This window comes from Microchirus variegatus, assembly GCF_963457635.1.
Source record: "Microchirus variegatus genome assembly, chromosome: 8".
Classification (NCBI taxonomy): Eukaryota; Metazoa; Chordata; class Actinopteri; order Pleuronectiformes; family Soleidae; genus Microchirus; species Microchirus variegatus.
The window spans coordinates 15241554-15263216 of record NC_139809.1 but is presented as its reverse complement, the minus strand read 5'-3'; the positions used below and the strand labels follow the sequence as shown (position 1 = coordinate 15263216).

Sequence of the window (21663 nt, the reverse complement as noted above, 5' to 3'; positions counted from 1 at the left end):
ACATCATACTATACTATGTAGTATGTCATACTACACTATGTTGTCCAAAATCTGACAATTTTTTTGAAAAACATTTTTTTGGTCCAAAACTTGACAAAAACATCATACTATACTATGTCGTCCAAAATGTGACAATTTTTTGGGAAAATTTTTTTGGTCCAAAACTTGACAAAAACGTCAAACTATACTATGTAGTACGTCATACTACACTATGTCGTCCAAAATGTGACCATTTTTGGAAAAAAAAGATTGGTCCAAAATTTGACAAAAACGACACTATGTCGTCCAAAATCTGACAATTTTTTTGAAAATTTTTTTTGGTCCAAAACTTGACAAAAACGTCATACTATACTATGTAGTACGTCATACTACACTATGTCGTCCAAAATGTGACCATTTTTTGAAAAAAAAGATTGGTCCAAAATTTGACAAAAACGACATACTATACTATGTCGTCCAAAATCTGACAATTTTTTTGAAAAAATTTGTTGGTCCAAAACTTGACAAAAACATCATACTATAGTATGTAGTACGTCATGCTACACTATGTCGTCCAAAATGTGACCATTTTTTGAAAATAAAATTGGTCCAAAATTTGACAAAAACGACATACTATACTATGTCGTCCAAAATCTGACAATTTTTTTGAAAAACATTTTTTTGGTCCAAAACTTGACAAAAACATCATACTATACTATGTAGTACGTCATACTATACATATATATAGGTTGTGAAAATATGAAAACAATTTTGATAAAAAATTGGTCCAAAATTTGACAAAAACGACATACTATACTATGTCGTCCAAAATCTGACCATTTTTTTGAAAGACGTTATTTTGGTCCAAAACTTGACAAAAACGTCATATTATACCATGTAGTACGTCATACTACACTATGTCGTCCAAAATGTGACCATTTTTTGAAAAAAGAATTTGGTCCAAAATTTGACAAAAACAACATACTATACTATGTCATCCAAAATCTGACAATTCTTTTGAAAAACATTTTTTTGGTCCAAAACTTGACAAAAACGTCATACTATACTATGTAGTATGTCATACTACACTATGTCGTCCAAAATATGACAATTTTTTGAAAAAGAAATTTGGTCCAAAATTTGACAAAAACGACATACTATACTATGTCGTCCAAAATCTGACAACTTTTTTTGAAAAACATTTTTTTGGTCCACAACTTGACAAAAACATCATACTATAGTATGTAGTACGTCATACTATACATATATATGTAGGTTGTGAAAATATGAAAAAAAAGTTTGATAAAAAATTTGGTCCAAAATTTGACAAAAACGACATACTATACTATGTAGTCCAAAATCGGACAATTTTTTTGAAAAACATTCTTTTGGTCCAAAACTTGACAAAAAGATCATACTATACTATGTAGTATGTCATACTATACATATATATGTAGGTTGTGAAAATATGAAAAAAAATTTGATAAAAAATTTGTTCTAAAATTTGACAAAAACGACATACTATACTATGTCATCCAAAATCTGACCATTTTTTTGAAAGACGTTATTTTGGTCCAAAACTTGACAAAAACGTCATACTATACTATGTAGTATGTCATACTACACTATGTCGTCCAAAATGTGACCATTTTTTGAAAAAAAGAATTTGGTCCAAAATTTGACAAAAACAACATACTATACTATGTCATCCAAAATCTGACAATTCTTTTGAAAAACATTTTTTTGGTCCAAAACTTGACAAAAACGTCATACTATACTATGTAGTATGTCATACTACACTATGTCGTCCAAAATGTGACAATTTTTTGAAAAAAAAAGTTTGGTCCAAAATTTGACAAAAACGACAAATCTGACAATTTTTTTGAAAAACATTTTTTTGGCCCAAAACTTGACAAAAACATCATACTATACTATGTAGTACGTCATACTACACTATGTCGTCCAAAATGTGACCATTTTTTGAAAAAAAAGATTGGTCCAAAATTTGACAAAAACGACATACTATACTATGTCGTCCAAAATCTGACCATTTTTTTGAAAGATGTTTTTTTGGTCCAAAACTTGACAAAAACATCATACTATACTATGCAGTACGTCAAACTATACATATATATATGTTGTGCAAAATATGAAAACAATTTTGATAAAAAATTTTGTCCAAAATTTGACAAAAACGACATACTATACTATGTCGTCCAAAATCTGACAATTTTTTTGAAAAATTTTTTTGGTCCAAAACTTGACAAAAACGTCATACTATACTATGTAGTACGTCATACTACACTATGTTGTGCAAAATGTGACCATTTTTTGAAAAAAAAGATTGGTCCAAAATTTGACAAAAACGACATACTATACTATGTCGTCCAAAATCTGACAATTTTTTTGAAAAACATTTGTTTGGTCCAAAACTTGACAAAAACGTCATACTATACTTTGTAGTATAGTATTTTGGACACTATGTTGTCCAAAATGTGACCATTTTTTGACCAAAAAGATTTGGTCCAAAATTTGACAAAAACAACATACTATACTATGTCATCCAAAATCTGACAATTCTTTTGAAAAAAAATGTTTTGGTCCAAAATTTGACAAAAACGTCATACTATACTATGTAGTATGTCATACTACACTATGTCGTCCAAAGTGTGACAATTTTTTGAAAAAAAAATTTGGTCCAAAATTTGACAAAAACGACATACTATACTATGTCGTCCAAAATCTGACAATTTTTTTGAAAAACTTTTTTTTGGTCCAAAACTTGACAAAAACATCATACTATACTATGTAGTACGTCATACTATACATATATATATGTTGTGCAAAATATGAAAACAATTTTGATAAAAAATTTGGTCCAAAATTTGACAAAAACGACATACTATACTATGTCATCCAAAATCTGACCATTTTTTAAAAAGACGTTATTTTGGTCCAAAACTTGACAAAAACGTCATACTATACTATGTAGTACGTCATACTACACTATGTCGTCCAAAATGTGACCATTTTTTGAAAAAAAAATTTGGTCCAAAATTTGACAAAAACGACATACTATATATACTATGTCGTCCAAAATCTGACAACTTTTTTGAAAAACTTTTTTTTGGTCCAAAACTTGACAAAAACATCATACTATACTATGTAGTACGTCATACTATACATATATATAGGTTGTGAAAATATGAAAAAAATGTTGATAAAAAATTTGGTCCAAAATTTGACAAAAACGACATACTATACTATGTCATCCAAAATCTGACCATTTTTTTGAAAGACGTTATTTTGGTACAAAAATTGACAAAAACGTCATACTATACTATGTAGTACGTCATACTACACTATGTCATCCAAAATGTGACCATTTTTTGAAAAAAAGAATTTGGTACAAAATTTGACAAAAACAACATACTATACTATGTCATCCAAAATCTGACAATTCTTTTGAAAAACATTTTTTTGGTCCAGAACTTGACAAAAACGTCATACTATACTATGTAGTATGTCATACTACACTATGTCGTCCAAACGGTGACAATTTTTTGAAAAAAAAAGTTTGGTCCAAAATTTGACAAAAACGACATACTATACTATGTCGTCCAAAATCTGACAATTTTTTTGAAAAACTTTTTTTTGGTCCAAAACTTGACAAAAACATCATACTATACTATGTAGTACGTCATACTATACATATATATATGTTGTGCAAAATATGAAAACAATTTTGATAAAAAATTTGGTCCAAAATTTGACAAAAACGACATATTATACTATGTCGTCCAAAATCTGACAATTTTTTTGAAAAACATTTTTTTGGTCCAAAACTTGACAAAAACATCATACTATACTATGTAGTACGTCATACTATACATATATATAGGTTGTGAAAATATGAAAAAAAAATTTGATAAAAAATTTTGTCCAAAATTTGACAAAAACGACATACTACACTATGTCATCCAAAATCTGACCATTTTTTTGAAAGACGTTATTTTGGTCCAAAACTTGACAAAAACGTCATACTATACTATGTCGTCCAAAATGTGACCATTTTTTGAAAAAAAGAATTTGGTCCAAAATTTGACAAAAACGACATACTATACTATGTCGTCCAAAATCTGACAATTCTTTTGAAAAACATTTTTTTGGTCCAAAACTTGACAAAAACATCATACTATACTATGGAGTATGTCATACTACACTATGTCGTCCAAAATGTGACAATTTTTTGAAAAAAACAATTTGGTCCAAAATTTGACAAAAACGACATACTATACTATGTAGTACGTCATACTATACATATATATATATATGTTGTGCAAAATATGAAAACAATTTTGATAAAAAATTTGGTCCAAAATTTGACAAAAACGACATACTATACTATGTCGTCCAAAATCTGACAATTTTTTTGAAAAACATTTTTTTGGTCCAAAACTTGACAAAAACATCATACTCTACTATGTAGTACGTCATACTATACATATATATATGTTTTGCAAAATATGAAAACAATTTTGATAAAAAATTTGGTCCAAAATTTGACAAAAACGACATACTATACTATGTCGTCCAAAATCTGACAATTTTTTTGAAAATTTTTTTTGGTCCAAAACTTGACAAAAACGTCAAACTATACTATGTAGTACGTCATACTACACTATGTCGTCCAAAATGTGACCAATTTTTGAAAAAAAAATTGGTCCAAAATTTGACAAAAACGACATACTATACTATGTAGTACGTCATACTATACTATGTCGTCCAAAATCTGACAATTTTTTTGAAAAACATTTTTTTGGTCCAAAACTTGACAAAAACATCATACTATACTATGTAGTACGTCATAATATACATATATATAGGTTGTGAAAATATGAAAAAAAAATTGATAAAAATTTGGTCCAAAATTTGACCATTTTTTTGAAAGACGTTAATTTGGTCCAGAACTTCACAAAAACGTCATACTATACTATGTAGTACGTCATACTATACATATATATATGTTGTGCAAAATATGAAAACAATTTTGATAAAAAATTTGGTCCAAAATTTGACAAAAACGACATACTGTACTATGTCGTCCAAAATGTGACAATTTTTTTGAAAACATTTTTTTGGTCCAAAACTTGACAAAAACGTCATACGTCGTCCGAAATTTGAATAACACGGCATATCATTGTATTTCACGCAAGATTTGATCTTTTATTTTGAAAAAATATGTTGGTCCAAAATTTGACAAAAACAACATACTATGCCGTCCCAAAATTGATATTTTTTTTGGAAAAGTTTTTTGGTCCAAAATTTGACAAAAACCTCAAGTCATCCGAAATTTGACAAACACGGCATATTATTGTATTTCACGCAATATTTGACCATTTATTTGGAAAAAAAAAATTTGGTCCAAAATTTGACAAAAACTACATACTATACTGTCGTCCAAAATCTGATCATTTTTTTGAAAGATGTTTTTTTGGTCCAAAACTTGACAAAAACGTCATACTATACTATGTAGTACGTTATACTATACTATGTCGTCCAAAATATGCCCCTTTTTTTTGAAAAAAAAATTTGGTCCAAAATTTGACAAAAACGACATACTATACTATGTCCAAAGTATATCCAAAAAAAAAGTCAAATTTTGGACGACATAGTATAGTACAGGGGTCTGCAACCTTTAGGATGAAAAGAGCCATTTTTGTCGTCTCCACCCAAAAATTAATTTGGAGCCGCAAAAAAACCCACAAGATGAAGATAATAACACATATAAAGGTTTTTATACAGACAAACTATATACAATAGTAATAGTCTCTTTCATTTATGACATTTAAGAACTACAACATGTTCAGTTTATATCCAACCTCTACACCCCATAGACCTGGTTCTTCCATTGTTTCATTGTTTGTGGCAAATTAAAGAAATTAAAATGAACCCACTTTGAAATAAATGAAGCAAATATTTGGATTGTATGTTGTTCGTGCTCAAGAAAAACGGTATGTGGATCCAAAGATGGACAGGACACATCCAAACATGTACTGAATATTGCATTTTACGTCGACATTGGATGTTGCACAAGATATTAAAACACTGTTATTTGTCGCCTTGATCTCTAAAGCTACAAGGAGCCACTGCAGAGTGGCTGAAGAGCCGCAGGTTGCAGACCCCTGGTATAGTATGTCGTTTTTGTCAAATTTTGGACCAAATTTTCTTTTTCAAAAAATGTTCACATTTTGGACGACATAGTGTAGTATGACGTACTACATAGTATAGTATGACGTTTTTGTAAAATTTTGGACCAAACATTTTTTTTCAAAACAATTGTCCATTTTTAGACAACATAGTATAGTAAGGACAACATAGTTTAGTATGAAGTTTTTGTTAAATTTCGGACCAAATCCTTTTTATTCGAATTTTTTTTTGACATTTTGGACGACATAGTATTGTATGACATTTTTGTCTAATTTTGGACCAAAATGTTTTTGTTTTTATAAATTATCAAATTTTTGACGATATATTATAGTAAAATGTTTGTGAGGTTTTAACTAAGTCAAAGCAGAAGTTCTTAAATTCCCACGTCGTTGGTCTTAATTCCTTAAGTGTTGTGGTTAACCTCTGGGTGACACTTCTGCTAAACTGGACTTTGGTTTCTTGTTTCAAAGCTCATTATTACTTTTGTGGAATTTCCCTGAGAAATATTGCTGAGCAAAGCTCTTTCAAACATGTTGCATTATGTAAGAGAAGTCCAACAAGAAGTCATTTCCAAAGATTGATTACAGTCACTTACTTCACTGCAATAATGCCTTGAATGATGTGTTAGAGTAATGTACCATGATTTGACTGAAAGAACAAAGAAAGAATACTTAAGAGATTCCACAAACAATAATTTTATTGAATTTAAAAAACATATAAAATAGATTTTTCAATGACTTTCTTATTGTGTTTCCCAGAGGAAAGTTCTTCATAAGGAAAACCAAGAGAAGCAGCAGAGGCAGTCATGTTTTGCAAAAATCAAAGAGACAAAATATAGATAAATAATGACTTCACAAAGAGAAAGAACGTGATACGGTTAAAACGATTGTGGCAACAATCTGCTAAGAAGTCTTTTCAGTCTTTATCGCTCTCTTATTCTTTTTTAGAGGAACCTTGGTACCAAAGATTATGTCCCAGTGGCTGAAGAATGGAGCATAGTTACTGTTCGGCTTCTGGTGGTGCATGTCATGAGCTGGTGCACCGCCCAGAAGACCGAAAGGCACCAGACGGTTGAGGGTCCACGGCAGGTCATAGCCTATGTGGTCCTCCACGGACATCCAGATACTAAACACAGTGATGAACCACATGGTCAGTGGGTGACATTTTAGAAGAATAGGGTCCTGGTTGCTCCAGAGGCCCACGGTCATGAGCTCTGGGATGCTGAGCTGCTCGGTCGACCACGAGAAAGGCGCCATGTACTCGTGGTGGATGGCATGGATCCACCGGTACAGCTGCGAGTGCTTGTGATGTATGAAATGCCAAATGTAATACTGCGTGTCAAAGAGGAGAAGCACCGCCAGTCCATCTACGAACACCTCATACAGAGCGGGAGCCTCGTGTGGGAGTGTCAGCGCAGGCAACACGAACATGCCGATGACGACAGACGGGAGGACAAAGACGACGTGGTTGTACATCGCCTTGAAGAAGCTGTTGGCCATCATGGCCAGTGTCGGCTGCCTGTCGGGCTGGATCTTGTATCGATGCATCACAGGCAGCTTCTCTCCCAGGAGATCCAGAGCGGCGAAAGGCACGCTGAAGATGAAGTAACTGGAAAAAGCCAGAAGAACTGGGAAAAAGGGCGACGAGATAAGAGGCAGGTGGTGAAGGAGCAAGTGATCCCAGAAAGGCTGTAGCAGACGGTCAGAGGTCCTGAAGGGAAGGAGCTGCTGTGGCAGCTCACTGATGTTCAACATCATGCTCAGGGATAATGAAAGCTGCTGCTGCAGGTCTCACGATCCACACAGAGTTCTGCCTTTATATAGGCGAGTTCAACAAAAGGGACTTTGCTCGCAATTGGAACTGACCCTTTGGCAGGACCCTTAATAAGGAGATTAACAGCAGCGTTCAAGAACAAGCATGAGCAAGAGTTTCACGCCATCAACCAGCAAAATTCTCCATATCCCTTGTAGAGGTTGGTCCAGTATGGTTTGGTAGTTTGGAAAAGTAAAGCCCTGGGTCAGGCTCGTGTTAGGACTGAGAACGGTACCTCTACCTTGGTAGGCGGGGCGTGGGCTGTGCGTGACGGCCGTTACTGTTGCTACGACATCGGACGGGTACCCAAGACACAACGATGGAGGACATTGTGGCCGTTCCTCTCAACAAACTGTCAAGCTTTTGATTCAGAATTGTGAGGGCGTTGAAGGAAGCCAGTCTCACTATAGTACCATTTTACCCTTGTGCTGCAAGGGAAGGTACCAAAGAATGGAACGTTTGGAGCTTTTGAAATCCGTCTTCATTTTTCTCATGTTGCTACACTGTCTATTTTGTTCGCTACACCGCCTATGTTCTGTACATGCTTCGCCGTGGTCGGACAGGTTAAGTACCTTCTGCTGGAAATGCACATTTTCCAGTTTACATGACATCTTCAGGGTATGAGATTCATTTGAAATATACCAAGACCTTTCTCAAGCATCCCCTACTGGACACAGGTGGCAACAAGAGCTTCCTTCAAACATCATCCAGGGCACGTCCCCCCCCCCCCCACACACACACACAGGGGTGTTCGGGCCTATTTAATGCTGCTTACAGCTTTAAAGGGCTTTTCCTCATCTGATCAAATGAGCTGCACAGACTTTTGTGAACTGACCCTAAAACCTCCAAAATGGTGCAAAGTCCTCTCACTCAATCCACAGTAAATATCTTCAGATTTTAAACACAGATGAAAGAAAAGTAAAGTGAATGATCATAAGAACATGATTTACTTTGCAATTATTCCATGATCCATTACATCATGACGTTCACGTCAAGTGAACACACCACGTCTCTTCTTCTTGGACTACTTCTTCTCACTGGCTGCTTTCCTTGAAATGGTTTTGTTGGTGTTGGCATATTTCTGTCGATCATTTCTGCAGTGAAGAGGAACAAAATAAAAGAAGATCTTAACCTTTTCAGCACTGTTATAAATGTAACATTTCTTTTTCTTATTTTTTCTTCTCATCATCTTTAAGAAGACCTGTACCTGTTCATTTTGACTTTGCTCCTGCAGCCCAGTCCTCCCTCCCAGTGGCTGGTGCGAGCACCTCTCGTCAACATGCTCCCACAACTAATGCAAGGCTTTCCGTTGTTGTACGGCTGCAACAGGAGAGATGATGGATGACATTTAAACAAAAGTAAAATGGTTAAAAAGACTAACATCAGCCTTATGAATTCATGTTTTCATCTGGAACTCTATTTGCAGCACTTGTGTAAATATAAAGGCATGCAATATATGTTTGTTTGATGAATATAAAGGGCCAGTGTGTAAAATTAAAGAGGATTTACTGGCAGAAGTCAGACTTTCTGATTTCCTAGTCACAAGTTTCAACTGAAATGCGTCCCCAAAAGTAGATGCAACAATAATTTAAGTTTTTATCTGTGTACATGTTGTTATGCAGTTTTTCTGTGAGCAAAACACCATGCAGGTCATTGTTATCGACTAGGACTGCTAACAACGGCTAGTCCAAGCAGGGTCAGGGAACTAAGGTGGCCTTTGCATACCAGAATATCAGTTTGTAATGTAAATAAACACAAACTTTCTCAAAGAGCTGCAACACCATGTATCTTTATGCCAGTGTTTGGCTCACGGACATTAGACTCGTCTTTAAGTCGGCCAAAGATCCAAAACCAACCTGTTCTTTGGCACAGTAGCCACATAGCATCCTGGTGGCCAGTTCCATGGGGTGGTCCTGGTCCTCATCGTGGCACCCATCGCAGGGATAAGCTCGGCCACAGCAGGGAAACCTGGGAACATGGGTTAACATTGTTCCTGGTATTTCTTAAAGCAACACTGGGTAACGTTTGCTGAACAATGGCGCCTCCTGAAGGATGTACAGAGTTATTTTCACTGATTCTCATTTCTCACAGTGCAGGACTAAAATGATTTCAATGGTTTTATTTAGCTGTTAAAAAGACACAGTGTTGCTTTAAGGCACAGAAATTAGGCAAGTCAGAAGAAGGATGCTACCTCAGCCAGCGATGGCTCTGTTTGTAATGTTTGCAGGTTCCTTTGTCTGGTAGCGGCTTCCCCTTCTGCACAGCGGGGTCCCTTATCGCCTTCAAATTTACCGCACATGTACCTGCACCAGATGTAAGCAAGTAAGTATAATAAACATTCAAATCTGAATACATTTTAAAGGTGTTCATGTACTTAGACGTTTATGTAACAATGTGACACAACAATGGACAAAGAGCCAACTGTGGCACTTTGTTGCTGTAAAACTATAAACCCGCACTGACCTGTTTTGTTGGGGCGTGGCTGAATATATTGGAATTTTACACTCTCGGTCAGTACATTGAGTTTGTGGTGGCAGTGTTCGCAATTAAACTCCTTTGTCTGTCCATAGGAGAGGTTCTAATGAGAAACCACAAGATTACAGGTTAGTTCAGAGTAGCATACGAGACGTTTTTCTATTTAGTTTGTGCTGACAGTACATTTTAAATAGTATATTAAACTATTTACTATGAGCAGATGATTTTTGATCATGTCACCTGAACAAGGCTCTCCTGGGAGCAGCTGAGGCAGCCCACGATAAAGACACAGTCCTGAAGCACGAGGTCAGTGGGAACAACATTGTGGAGATCCAGGTATCCCAGGACGTCGCTGTAATGGTGCAACATGCAGGGCCTAAACGCAGCACTGATGCTCGCACTGCACTTGTCACACTGTGCTGTGCAGGCCGTCCTTCCATTGAGGGTGAGATCGGCAGTTACTTTGCACCTGTGGACAAGACACATCAACAAAAGAGTCAGGTTAAAACAAACTCTTGATGTGTTTTGTCATGTTTTTTTTAGGGCTGTCAAAATTAACGCGTTAACGCAGGATGATTAATTTGTGGAATTAACGCGTGCATTTTTTTTAACGCATTAACGCACTTTCTCACTTTCATCGCGATACGAGTAGACGTGCAGTTTATGAACAGGCAAGGCGGCGGGCAACTGCTTGGGGCCTTGAGTCGATAGGGGGGCTCCCGACACTCAGAGCCTAAATGCATCAGTGAGCAGCTGCATCCCCGTCCCCCTTAAACAACAAGGTTTGATTTGCAATGACATCTCGGTCGGAAACCCCCCTAACGGGGCCCCACGTCTTCTCACGTTAACCTGTGTGAAGCTGAAGGAAAATGAAGAGGAGTTATCAATCAGGAAGTTAGAAGAGGAAGAAAAAAGAAAGAAAGACACACAGTTGTAAGTGGCGCTACTGGCGCAGATAATGATATAATCTTAACATTAACAGTCACTGTCTAACTAACGGGGACACAGACAGCAGCTAACATTAGCGTCAGAATGCTAGCTGACGCTAACGCTAACTAGTAGAAGCAGTGCTTCAAAGGTGCTGATGAGAAATTTCCTGCTGTGGGTTTAGTTCCCCCAAGAAAACTATTTAACTTCTGTACTTTATATTTTGTTTATAATGCGAGTTATTTACAGTGCAATGTATAGTTTTTTTTTTAAAGGTATTTACAGCATTTTATTTTTTCTATTTATTTATATTGTCTTATAATGTGGGTTATGGCATATTTACGAATGGTAATTAATCGTGATTAATCCACAGCTACCCTGTGATTAATCTGATTAAACATTTTAATCTTTTGACAGCCCTAGTTTTTTTCTTATGACTTACCTATTGCACTGCAGGCAAACCGTAATCTGTTGGGCAGCGACAGTGGCCGTGTTCTCCCCCAGCCTCAGTCCCAGCACCTTGACCTCTGTGCCTCGACGGGGATTGCTAATTTTGATGTTCTCCACCAAATGACTAGCCGCTGCCACCTCCTCCTCGTCATTCTCATCCTCTTCATGCTCCTTCTTACAACCTCCATCTTTCCCCTCACCCTCCATCTTATCCAGCTCTCCATTACTGGCAGTGTCCTCATCTGCATCCGTAGCAGCAGCAGCTGTGGTGCTGTCAGAGACAGGATCAGCAGAGTGATCGTTCTCTGACATTTTCCAGACTGTAGCCTGGAGCTCCTGGTACGATATAAACTGCAGTCCAGCCTTTTCTAAATCAACGTCTTTTTTCAACTGCAAAAAAATAATAATTTGTATTCAGTCAATTAACCTCAGGTTGGGTATGCTCTAATCCAAGCTCTAGTCCACAAAGGTCGGGTCTCACCTGCCTCGCTCCTTCAGTGAACAGTCTCTCCAAACTGCGATCCAGCCAGCGGAGAAATGGCCGAAAGAGCAGCTCCACTTTCCCCATGAGCTGATTGGTTGCATGCTTGGCCTGGAGCCACTCCAACGATGCTTGTTGTACATGTCTGCACAGGAAATGTTACACAAATCAAATCACGGTTACTGATGTTGTCAATCATTCAAAAAATAAAAAAATAAAAATGACTTTACCTTGCCATCACAGGTGGTAGAGCCTGGTCCAGTGGTATATCTACAGTAAAAATCTGAGGGAAAAATATATCAAAATCGTGAGAAACGGTTCTGTTTATTTCTCTTGGTTAAAATCATGTGGCATAACTCTGCGGAAACCTTTACCTCTTGTGGGTAATTGTCAGGGAAGCTCACCATGACGTCAATTTCTTTCAGGTCAAAAGGCTGTGGGTTAGAGTACAGAATATTTCCTGATTAACTTGTTCAGTGTTCAGTCAATTGGTAGGTTTTTCGGGCTACACTGGGGTTAGTGGCTTAAAATCAAATGTGGGAAACATAACTATTAACAATGACTTAAAGCCAAATAAGTCAAAACAAAGAAGTAAAGGGAGGAGCTAGCTGATTCTTATCTACTGTTTTTGTCACACAATACAACAAGTAGCATTTCTAATCATCCCCCAATCGATGGGATGCTAGTCCAAGAGCTTTTATGTGCCATTTTTCCACATCTTACCCATTTTCCATGAAAAGAAATTCCCATTCAATGTTATTGGATTGATTGATGGAACAGATTGATACAAATCATCTGGTCTCCTGTCCTAACATATAGACTGTGGGTTAGAAATAAAAAATGGGCAGCAGTGGGTCAGTGGTAGAGTAGGTTGTCTTTCCTAAGCTCTGCTAGCCTACATGCTGATGTATCCCTGGGCAAGACACTCCAATCTAAGTTGCTCCTGAAGGCTATGTCTGCAGTGAATATAATTTCTTACTTACTTGGCATAAAAGAGGATAGATTAAAACATTTACCCAATCTGGATCCGTGGCCGCCACAGCCGCCCTGTAATAAGTCATTTTACCATCACTTCGTTCCTGAATAATCAGCTGGTCGTTCGGGAAACGTTTCTTCAGCTGCCTGATTTCGGTGTCGCGGAGCTTCTCTGCGGTCTCCTCCGTCAAGTCACACAGCTTGACCTCGTGGAGGACACTGGGGTGAGGTACTGGTGGCTTCCTCTGAACAGGTCTCGTTTGACTGCCTGCAACAGGCAGATTGTCCACTTGGGGGACCTGCGGTGGATGCCAGAAGCGACACCTGTCCTCCATGGCACAGTAGCCTGAGAGGAAGTAGCGACAGGGGCGGCGGCGAGGTCCTGCTGGAGCAGCCCTGGAGTTATCAACGAGGGGAGGCCTGCCCTCCGCATTTTCACCAGGGTTCTCCGAGTTTAGAGGTGTGGCAGCTGGCTGGTTTGGCAAACGTGCCGTTTTCTTTTCGTGAGCAACTGTGTCGTCTCTCACATGTAGAAATCTACATTTCTTGCCATAGCTGCAGTGTCTTCCTTGAGAGAAGAAGCGACACAGCTGCTGTGTATGAGGCGGTGGCTGTGATTCACCTGCTTGTCCTTCTTCATTGTTTTCCATTGTAATGAGCAACTGAAAGAGAGAATACAAGAAGACTTCTTACCGACTTCTTGGAATAATACATAAACACAGATGTAGATGAACTTAATTCAATGAGCAAAATAAAGTAACATTAAAAAAGTAATAGTTGTAGAAGGCAGCAGCATAATGTTTTAGTCATTCGTCATATCTGCAGATCTTGATGTTTTTGCTGATATCCAATAATACATTTTAAAGCCAATATCTGCCAATACCTGTATCATGCATGTGACCTGTAACAAGCAGAACAACTGCTATACTAACAAACTATGCTAACTAAGCTTAATCATTCACTAATGTAGCATTATAGGTCACAACCATGTGAGCTATGAACTGACCAACAAAGAAGCGAGTTTATTCATTACCTAAAATAATAAACTATCTGCTGTTTCTAAGTCACCAAGTGGGAAAACAATAAATAATATACACCCTATCACTGTACAAGTATCATCTAGCCAGCACATATTAGCCATTTACAAATGCTGAATACCAAAGCAGGTACGTTTCATGTAGAAAAACGTTTTGTATCCGCTATAACTATAAATACAAATTTGGTATCAGTACTAAAATGTGCTTGTCGCTCAGGCTCTGGTTAAAACAGAGCCTAGCAGCGTTAGCTGTGTGTTATTAGCCTGCTCAACTTCTCTACACGTACAGTTGTCACCTGTCACTTCATTCAAATGAGTAATACTTACAGGATGGCATTACCCAACATACATGCGAGGGTCCGCGTCAACTTTTATTCCGTTAAACTTTATGAACATATGTGTCTTTAAAACGAAGAAATTGTCTTTTTTAAAGAAATGTGACGACGAGAAAGTAATAATCGTGTTCACGTCGTGAAGCTTCTCCCTCAAGCAGAGTGGGCGGGGACAAGTGAGGACCCGCCCCATATTCTGCGCTTTATGATTGGCTAACTGTGACATGTTTCCGCGTTTCTAACCAATCATATATCAGCACGCTGGAAGCCAAGCCAAATCGGTGAAGACCGAACTGCTTCCGCCTAAAAAACTGTGTTTACAGGGTTTTGTCGCCCTCTACAGTTTGGAGTATTCACTCCAAACCTCATATTTCAGCAATAGAGAAAACAAATATATATTTTCTCATCTTCACATTCTCTCAACAGCGTAATATTTAAAAGACAAGGTTCTAAGTTCATTCTTGACAGTTTGAAAACAACTACAATAGAAAGCCACGTGAGTTTTCTCTGAAAAACAATAGACATTTGTCAAATCTGCTTGTCAGGTTTTTTTGGAGACTTAAGTCTAATAGTTGAAGCTTCAATTGATTTTTACACATGTATGTTTTAGTATGCCTGAGGTTTCTGTAATGCTTCCAAACTGTGTTGTCAATAAAGGGAAATAAATACTGTAATTGTCAACCAGCTGCAATAAAGGTTGTGCAGTACATATGACGCTTTCAGAACTCATAAAATCACAGGAACTGTGGATATGTTTTATCTGGTTAAAATTTGGTTAATATAAGCCTCTTTCCATGTGTGTATTTGTTTGCTGTAATCCAGCACATCCTGTATTTACTCACTGCTGTATGCACTGTTGCTATGAAATAAACAAATTATGTTTTTCGTCATTAGTCACTGTTAAACTGCTCTCATCCCAGGTGGCACCTCTTTAGCAAACTGCTGTTGAGTTTAAGTATCATCGCTGCTGTAGATTAATTACAAAAGCTATAAAAGGTGTAATAAAATAAAATGTAGGAATCCAGTGGGACACCATTAAAAAACATAAAGGTGAACACTCTTTAGAAAACATTAAAAACACCATAAATAATCTGTAACTCTTAAAGGATAATTGTTTTTATTTATATGTACAGAAGACAGTTACTGACAAAAGGACACAGCAGAGGTACTGACATCCTCTGGTTGCCATTGCGACGGCAAATTTTTCCTCATTGAATAGTTTAATAGTTGATTGGCTTGGCTGGCTTTGCTTCATCCAAGTCTTCTTCCAGGTAACGGAATCTGCGGTGACGACGCAGAACCTGGATCGCATTTTGTTCCACGGTGCTGGGAGTGATACCGAGATCCTCCAGACCAGGAAGTCCCGGGTACTTCATGTCTGACATGTGAAACTGCAATATACAAGAGGAGTTAAGAGTTATTACTCATTCTTTTACAAACAGAGCTATATCTACACAAAGCTGTCATTTTCTTACCCTTTCCACTTTGTCTGGGGTCGTCCACGGCTCAAAGGGGTTCATTGCAAAAAGGCTAGCACCAAAGCTGAACACAAACATGAGGAACATTGTCAAGTGTGCAGCAACACCTGTTGCAACTGTTGTACAAATATACCATGTTGTGTGGCATTCAAATCAAAGTCAGTTAATTAATGCTGATGAAAATATAACAGGGACTTACTGGTAGAGTGGACGGGGCAGGGGGTAGGCCACAAAAGGTCTGTGTACCACAGCGTAGATGTACTCCACCAGGTCATGAAGCAGGTACCGGTTGGGGCTAAGCATCAACAGGAAGATCAAAACTGTCACTTCAAATGATACAGAAACTACATTGTCTTAGTTCAGATTGTTAAATATGGCACCGTTTGTGCTTTTAAAGCACCAGTGTGTAACATTTAGGAAGGTTTACTGGCAGAAATTGAATATACTCAGCAAAAGTGTGTTTGCATAAGTGTACAATGACTAATTCTGACACAGTGGGCTAAAATCTATAAATACTTTTGATGACGATCAATGTATTCTCTGAGCTTGAATGCACAAGTCTTCAGACAAAGCTGAACACTTACCCAACTAGTGCGTAGGTCTTTCCATTAGAATCAGGATCTCTGATAGCATTGACGATGGCCTTGGCCACATCCACCACCTGCAGCAGAAAGACGACAGTTTTGTTCAGTACACCGATATTATTGTCCTTAAAAAGCTGCAAGTGAGTGAACGTGGTCTCAAACCTTTGAATCTCATGATTAAAACTGAATCCACAGATCTATCAAAGACCCTAAAACACAGTGGGTGCTTTATGTGTGACGTTCGTACATCTAAAACTGCAGATGTAACGTAATTGTATCCTTTCTCAGACTACAAAATATGTAAATGACTTTAAGTTGTTTCAGGATTTAAGAAATGGATTTTATGAAGACCTGGGACAAAAGCTTCTAAATATGAATCAACCTTGTGAAGCTATAGTCAACACTTTTTGTGACTTGTATACAATATACTATATATTGAAATAAAATATTTATTTCAACAAACTTACATAAACTGGCTGTTTCTCCGTCTTCTTCCCAAGAGCGATGAGTGGAATGGAGTTGCCAAACCAGCGCATGTCTAAAAATAAAAAAAGTTACTTTTAAAGGCTAACACACTTATGGAAGAGACAACATCCATCCATCCATTATCTACCGCTTTATCCTCCACCAGAGGGTCACGGGAGGTGCTGTACCTATCTCAGCAGACATTGGGCGACAGGCGGGGTACACCCTGGACAGTTCACCAGTCCATCGCAGGGCCACATATAGACAAACAACCATTCACTCACACCTACGGTCAATTTAGAGTGATCAATTCACCTAATCCCCATATCGCATGTTTTTGGACTGTGGGAGGAAGCCGGAGAACCCGGAGAAAACTAAGCCGGAGAACCCGGAGAAAACCCACTCACACACGGGGAGAACATGCAAACTCCTTGCAGAAAGGCCCTTGTTCCGGACTTGTTCCAAACGGGGCTCGAACCCAGGAACCCGGGTCTTCTTGCTGCAAAGGCAAGAGTGCTAACCACTACACCAACCGTGGGCCCCCGAAAAGACAACAATAAAGTCAATATGCAGCACAACAGAGAATTTAACACAACCAAATACATCTACCTATAAGGCAAGTTGCATCTGTATGTCTGTGTGTGACAGGCATATCTTGCTGACCCTGAGTCAGATTGCCCTAAGACTTTTGATATGGGTTGAGCATCCTTGATTTTCAAATATTTTGGAGGAATTTTCATTTTCACTGATTTATCATGCTGCACTTCCACTGATTTATCACTGGCGTGGCTGACAGTCACAACATCTAGCTACGCTAATGTTAATTGAAAATGAAAACATTTGCGCTGTGCCTAATGAGGTTGCACAGTGTTTGTATTATATTAGCCTTTACGTTCCTTTATCATACATTACCATAACTGGAAAATCTTCTTCAGCTCCCACTATAGGAATACAGTACATACTTCCTATGGGCACTGCACTAGTACACAACACAAGCAGTCACTGTCAAGGGGACTTACTTGCGTAATAGTTAAAGAATCTGTCCTCTCTCCCGAAGAACTCAGCGGGCTTCATGATGACGGCATCTGGAAACTCGTCTCTCACTGCGGCCTCTCCCACAGCCTATGATAAAGAAATACGACACATAATCGTCACCTTCCTTTACACAAAACATTATTTTTTTTATAACATAGTAATGCAACCACCACAAAACTAAAGATTGCAAAATAAAGAGTATGTCGTAGGCACTTCTTCCATGTTGTATCCATAATAACACAAGTCAACACACATATTTCGGCTCAGAAACACAAATACTGGTCATGCATGCATTAGTGTAAACAGGATGGTCTATTTTAGGGTGTTACAAAAGATGTGAAGAATGATGCCCAGCAATGGCAAAGATGAAGATGAGGGATTCTATATTTTGGACCAACTTAGAGGAGTAACTGTTCAGAAAAGTGATCGAATTGTGACTAATAAGAACCAATCAGTTTCCAAAAGAGCCAGTTCCTGCACATCCATACTGAAGCATACACAAAAACAAGACTTTTCGAACTAAAATAGCACCAGCATTGATTAAAAAGGGCACATAAACACAACACATAAGAATAAAGATATGCTAGATAATACGACGAAGTGTAACGGCCCACCTTGTTCCTCAGGTACTTGGATGGGCTACGTATGTCAGCGTTGAGGTGGGACATGTGGATGAACTTTGAGATGCCGGCCTCTCTGGCTGCCTTGGCGATCTGCTGAGGGATGGAAACATGGACGTCCTCAAAGCGATAGTTCCTGTACACAACAAAAGGGAAACAAGCATGCGAATGATTAGTTAGAATTTACCCACAACACCTATTTATGTGTATGACAAATATACTTGAACTATACTTTGTCTCCCACTCTTCGCCCACCAGGTTGATGACCACATCAGAGTGCTCCAATGCCCGTTTGATGGAGTCTTTGTCCCTGGCGTCCCACTCCTGCAACAAGACAGAGACAACAGAGACCAAACAAGTTCATTTCATCTGCACTTGTAGCGTTTTTTTATTTCAAACAAACTCTTTGTGTCTGTAGAGCACGCATCTTACCATGAACAAGAGTTGTCCAAGATCGCCCATCATTCTTAAGTACATGAGGTCATATTGATCACAGCGGTGTGGGATTACAACCTGAGAGCCAATCCGACCTGCAAATCATCAGGAGATTAATACATGCAACCATACATTAAAAAAAGGCAAAGTTATCCAAATCCAGTTTTCCGTATGCATTTAACTTTAAAGGAGGAAAGTGTCTCAAGGTGTCAATATTTATGCTGCATTTTTAAACTAACCCAGCCGATTGACAACATATCGACCCAGGAAACCTGTGCCACCAAACACCGTGGCCGATATTCCACTGGAAGAAGAGCGACCCCCTTTCCCTTTGGAGATTGCGGTATGTTGCAGCCTCCTCTGTTGGCCAGTGGAGACTGAGGCAGCTGACAATACAGCAGGGGAGCAGCTACCTGATGAGAGGAGAGGAACAACACATGCAGCATTTCATCAGCATAACAAGGTATAATATTATAATAATATAAAGTAAAATTACCCCAGTCTAGTGCAACTGCACTGCAATAAATCCCACTTTCCCATACATTGGTTGTTGAACAACCAAGATGTTCTTGTTCAACACAGACTGTATATTCAAGTATTTGTTTGTATTGCAAAGTCTCATCAACATAGCTTTAGCCATACTCCCGCTACTGAAACTCCTTAATTTCCTCAGGATCAATAACGCTTCCTAATCTAAAAGAAAAACCTGGTTACTCAACAAAAACTGACCAGATTACGAGAGACATCATATGATAATTTAAGTACCTGAAAATGTTGGCAGTTTTAACTGATTATAACAACATAATTATGTTCATAGACTGTGTGAAATAATAATTACTACTGCAGGGGTTACGATAAATTATGATCAACAACAAACGTCTACGTCACTGTGTAGTAGGACAGCAGCCAACAACAGTAAATGTTAGTTATCGTTTGGACGATAAAATGTGGCTCAGTGTTTTAAATTATTCAGTTTTAATGATTTATTTGTTATATGGATAAAATAAACAAGAACATATTCACATCCAAGAAGCCGAAAAAACCCATAAAAATGTGTTCACTCAAACCGATTATCCAAATAGTTGACGATTCGTATAATAGTCAACTAATAATCCAGTAATCGTTTCAGCCATACTCTGCAGACACATACTATTGTCAACAACATATCACCACCGCGTTGTAACCAAATCAGAAACGGTAGTACAACTGCAAGACAATCAATCCATTTCAACTTTCAATCACATTAAAAACAATGTGTTTAGAGTCTCTGATATAGACGTCACATCACGATAGCTCACAGAACAGCGTAATAACTAACGCTCAATTAAACATAAGGCGTTACACGTCATGTAATATTCAACAAAAGACACCGGAGTCCAATTTAATGTTGAAAAATTACACCAATATATTATAATTGGTGCAGAAATGAGCTCCTAGCAAAGCTCAAGTGTTTGCTAGCGGGTGATTAGCCGAACCGGTTAGCAAGGTCACTGCTCCGGTGGCTGCCGTTTAAACGTGCGCAAATGTAAGATTTCATACACGTATAAATGTGTTTTTCTACAGTCCAAGACACGCGTGTACACGTGGATTAATCACGGAAAATAAAGTACTCACTGGAAATCCTCGGAAGGACACTCGCAGAACGGCTAACCAGTGCTAGGGTCGCCATCTTTCCGAGTAGGGCGAACCGTGAGGGCCAAAATAGAAGGAGTACGTCAAAGAAGGGAATCCGCGCAGTGATGACTGACGTTTCAAAACAAAAGGTAAACACTTTTTTGGAGTGTTGATTATATTGTTTTGCACAAGGCATTGCTTTTACCATACGGCTTTTGTATCAATAAAAATATATAATTTAAAAAACACATCTTTAAATTATACACAATATATACTTACATAAAAAAAACTAATTTGTTTTTTGTAAAATTTGAACCAGAATATCTATTTATTATTTTATTGTACATACTTAGTCAAATAGGAAATATCATATTGTGTATGTGTAATACCCCCATTTAAAAATATATATTTTTTAAATGAATGAAATTGTGAAAAAATGTTATGTTGTAAATGTATTAATCTTCCATGGTATGGTACATATGTGTACAATAACAAAGGTCTCTCCCACATATATATTATTATATATATTATTATATAGCATAATATTCTAACAGTAACAGTATAATAATATTGTAATTATAGTGTTTTTAATTCATGTTTTTTAATACTGCAGTTTAATAATGTTATGAAATGGTTAATAGACAGTTATTTCGTTCATTAAACTCTAATAGATTGCTTAGGACTCAGTTAAAACTACAGTTTGGTTTATGGTTTAATTTGCATTTAATATTTAATTACAAGAATTTGAATAAACA

General features: G+C 37.5%; 3 protein-coding genes across 3 annotated transcripts; all 3 read right to left on the bottom strand.

Moving 5' to 3' along the window:
- Nucleotides 1–7091: 7091 nt before the first annotated feature.
- ch25hl1.1 (cholesterol 25-hydroxylase like 1, tandem duplicate 1) lies at nt 7092–7943 on the bottom strand (the record flags this gene model as incomplete). The annotated part of the gene is made up of 1 exon (XM_083893792.1): nt 7092–7943. The coding sequence occupies one exon, from the start codon at nt 7941–7943 to the stop codon at nt 7092–7094; it is 852 nt and encodes a 283-aa protein (XP_083749918.1).
- Nucleotides 7944–8864: 921 nt separating this feature from the next.
- LOC310930750 (uncharacterized protein) lies at nt 8865–13959 on the bottom strand (the record flags this gene model as incomplete). Its single annotated transcript, XM_083893791.1, has 11 exons — nt 8865–9095; nt 9209–9321; nt 9858–9969; nt 10193–10304; nt 10465–10579; nt 10717–10945; nt 11846–12243; nt 12335–12479; nt 12565–12617; nt 12709–12768; nt 13351–13959. 11 exons carry the CDS (start codon nt 13957–13959, stop codon nt 9026–9028), a joined length of 2016 nt encoding a protein of 671 aa, XP_083749917.1. The 3' UTR covers nt 8865–9025.
- Nucleotides 13960–15782: 1823 nt separating this feature from the next.
- On the bottom strand, nt 15783–20977 carry ndufa9a (NADH:ubiquinone oxidoreductase subunit A9a). Its single transcript, XM_083893852.1, has 11 exons — nt 20909–20977; nt 19534–19707; nt 19292–19389; nt 19092–19183; nt 18854–18995; nt 18224–18326; nt 17207–17277; nt 16740–16816; nt 16355–16450; nt 16153–16219; nt 15783–16068 (listed from the first exon to the last, which is right to left on the bottom strand). Exons 1-11 carry the CDS (start codon nt 20961–20963, stop codon nt 15898–15900), a joined length of 1146 nt encoding a protein of 381 aa, XP_083749978.1. The 5' UTR covers nt 20964–20977; the 3' UTR covers nt 15783–15897.
- Nucleotides 20978–21663: the final 686 nt, after the last annotated feature.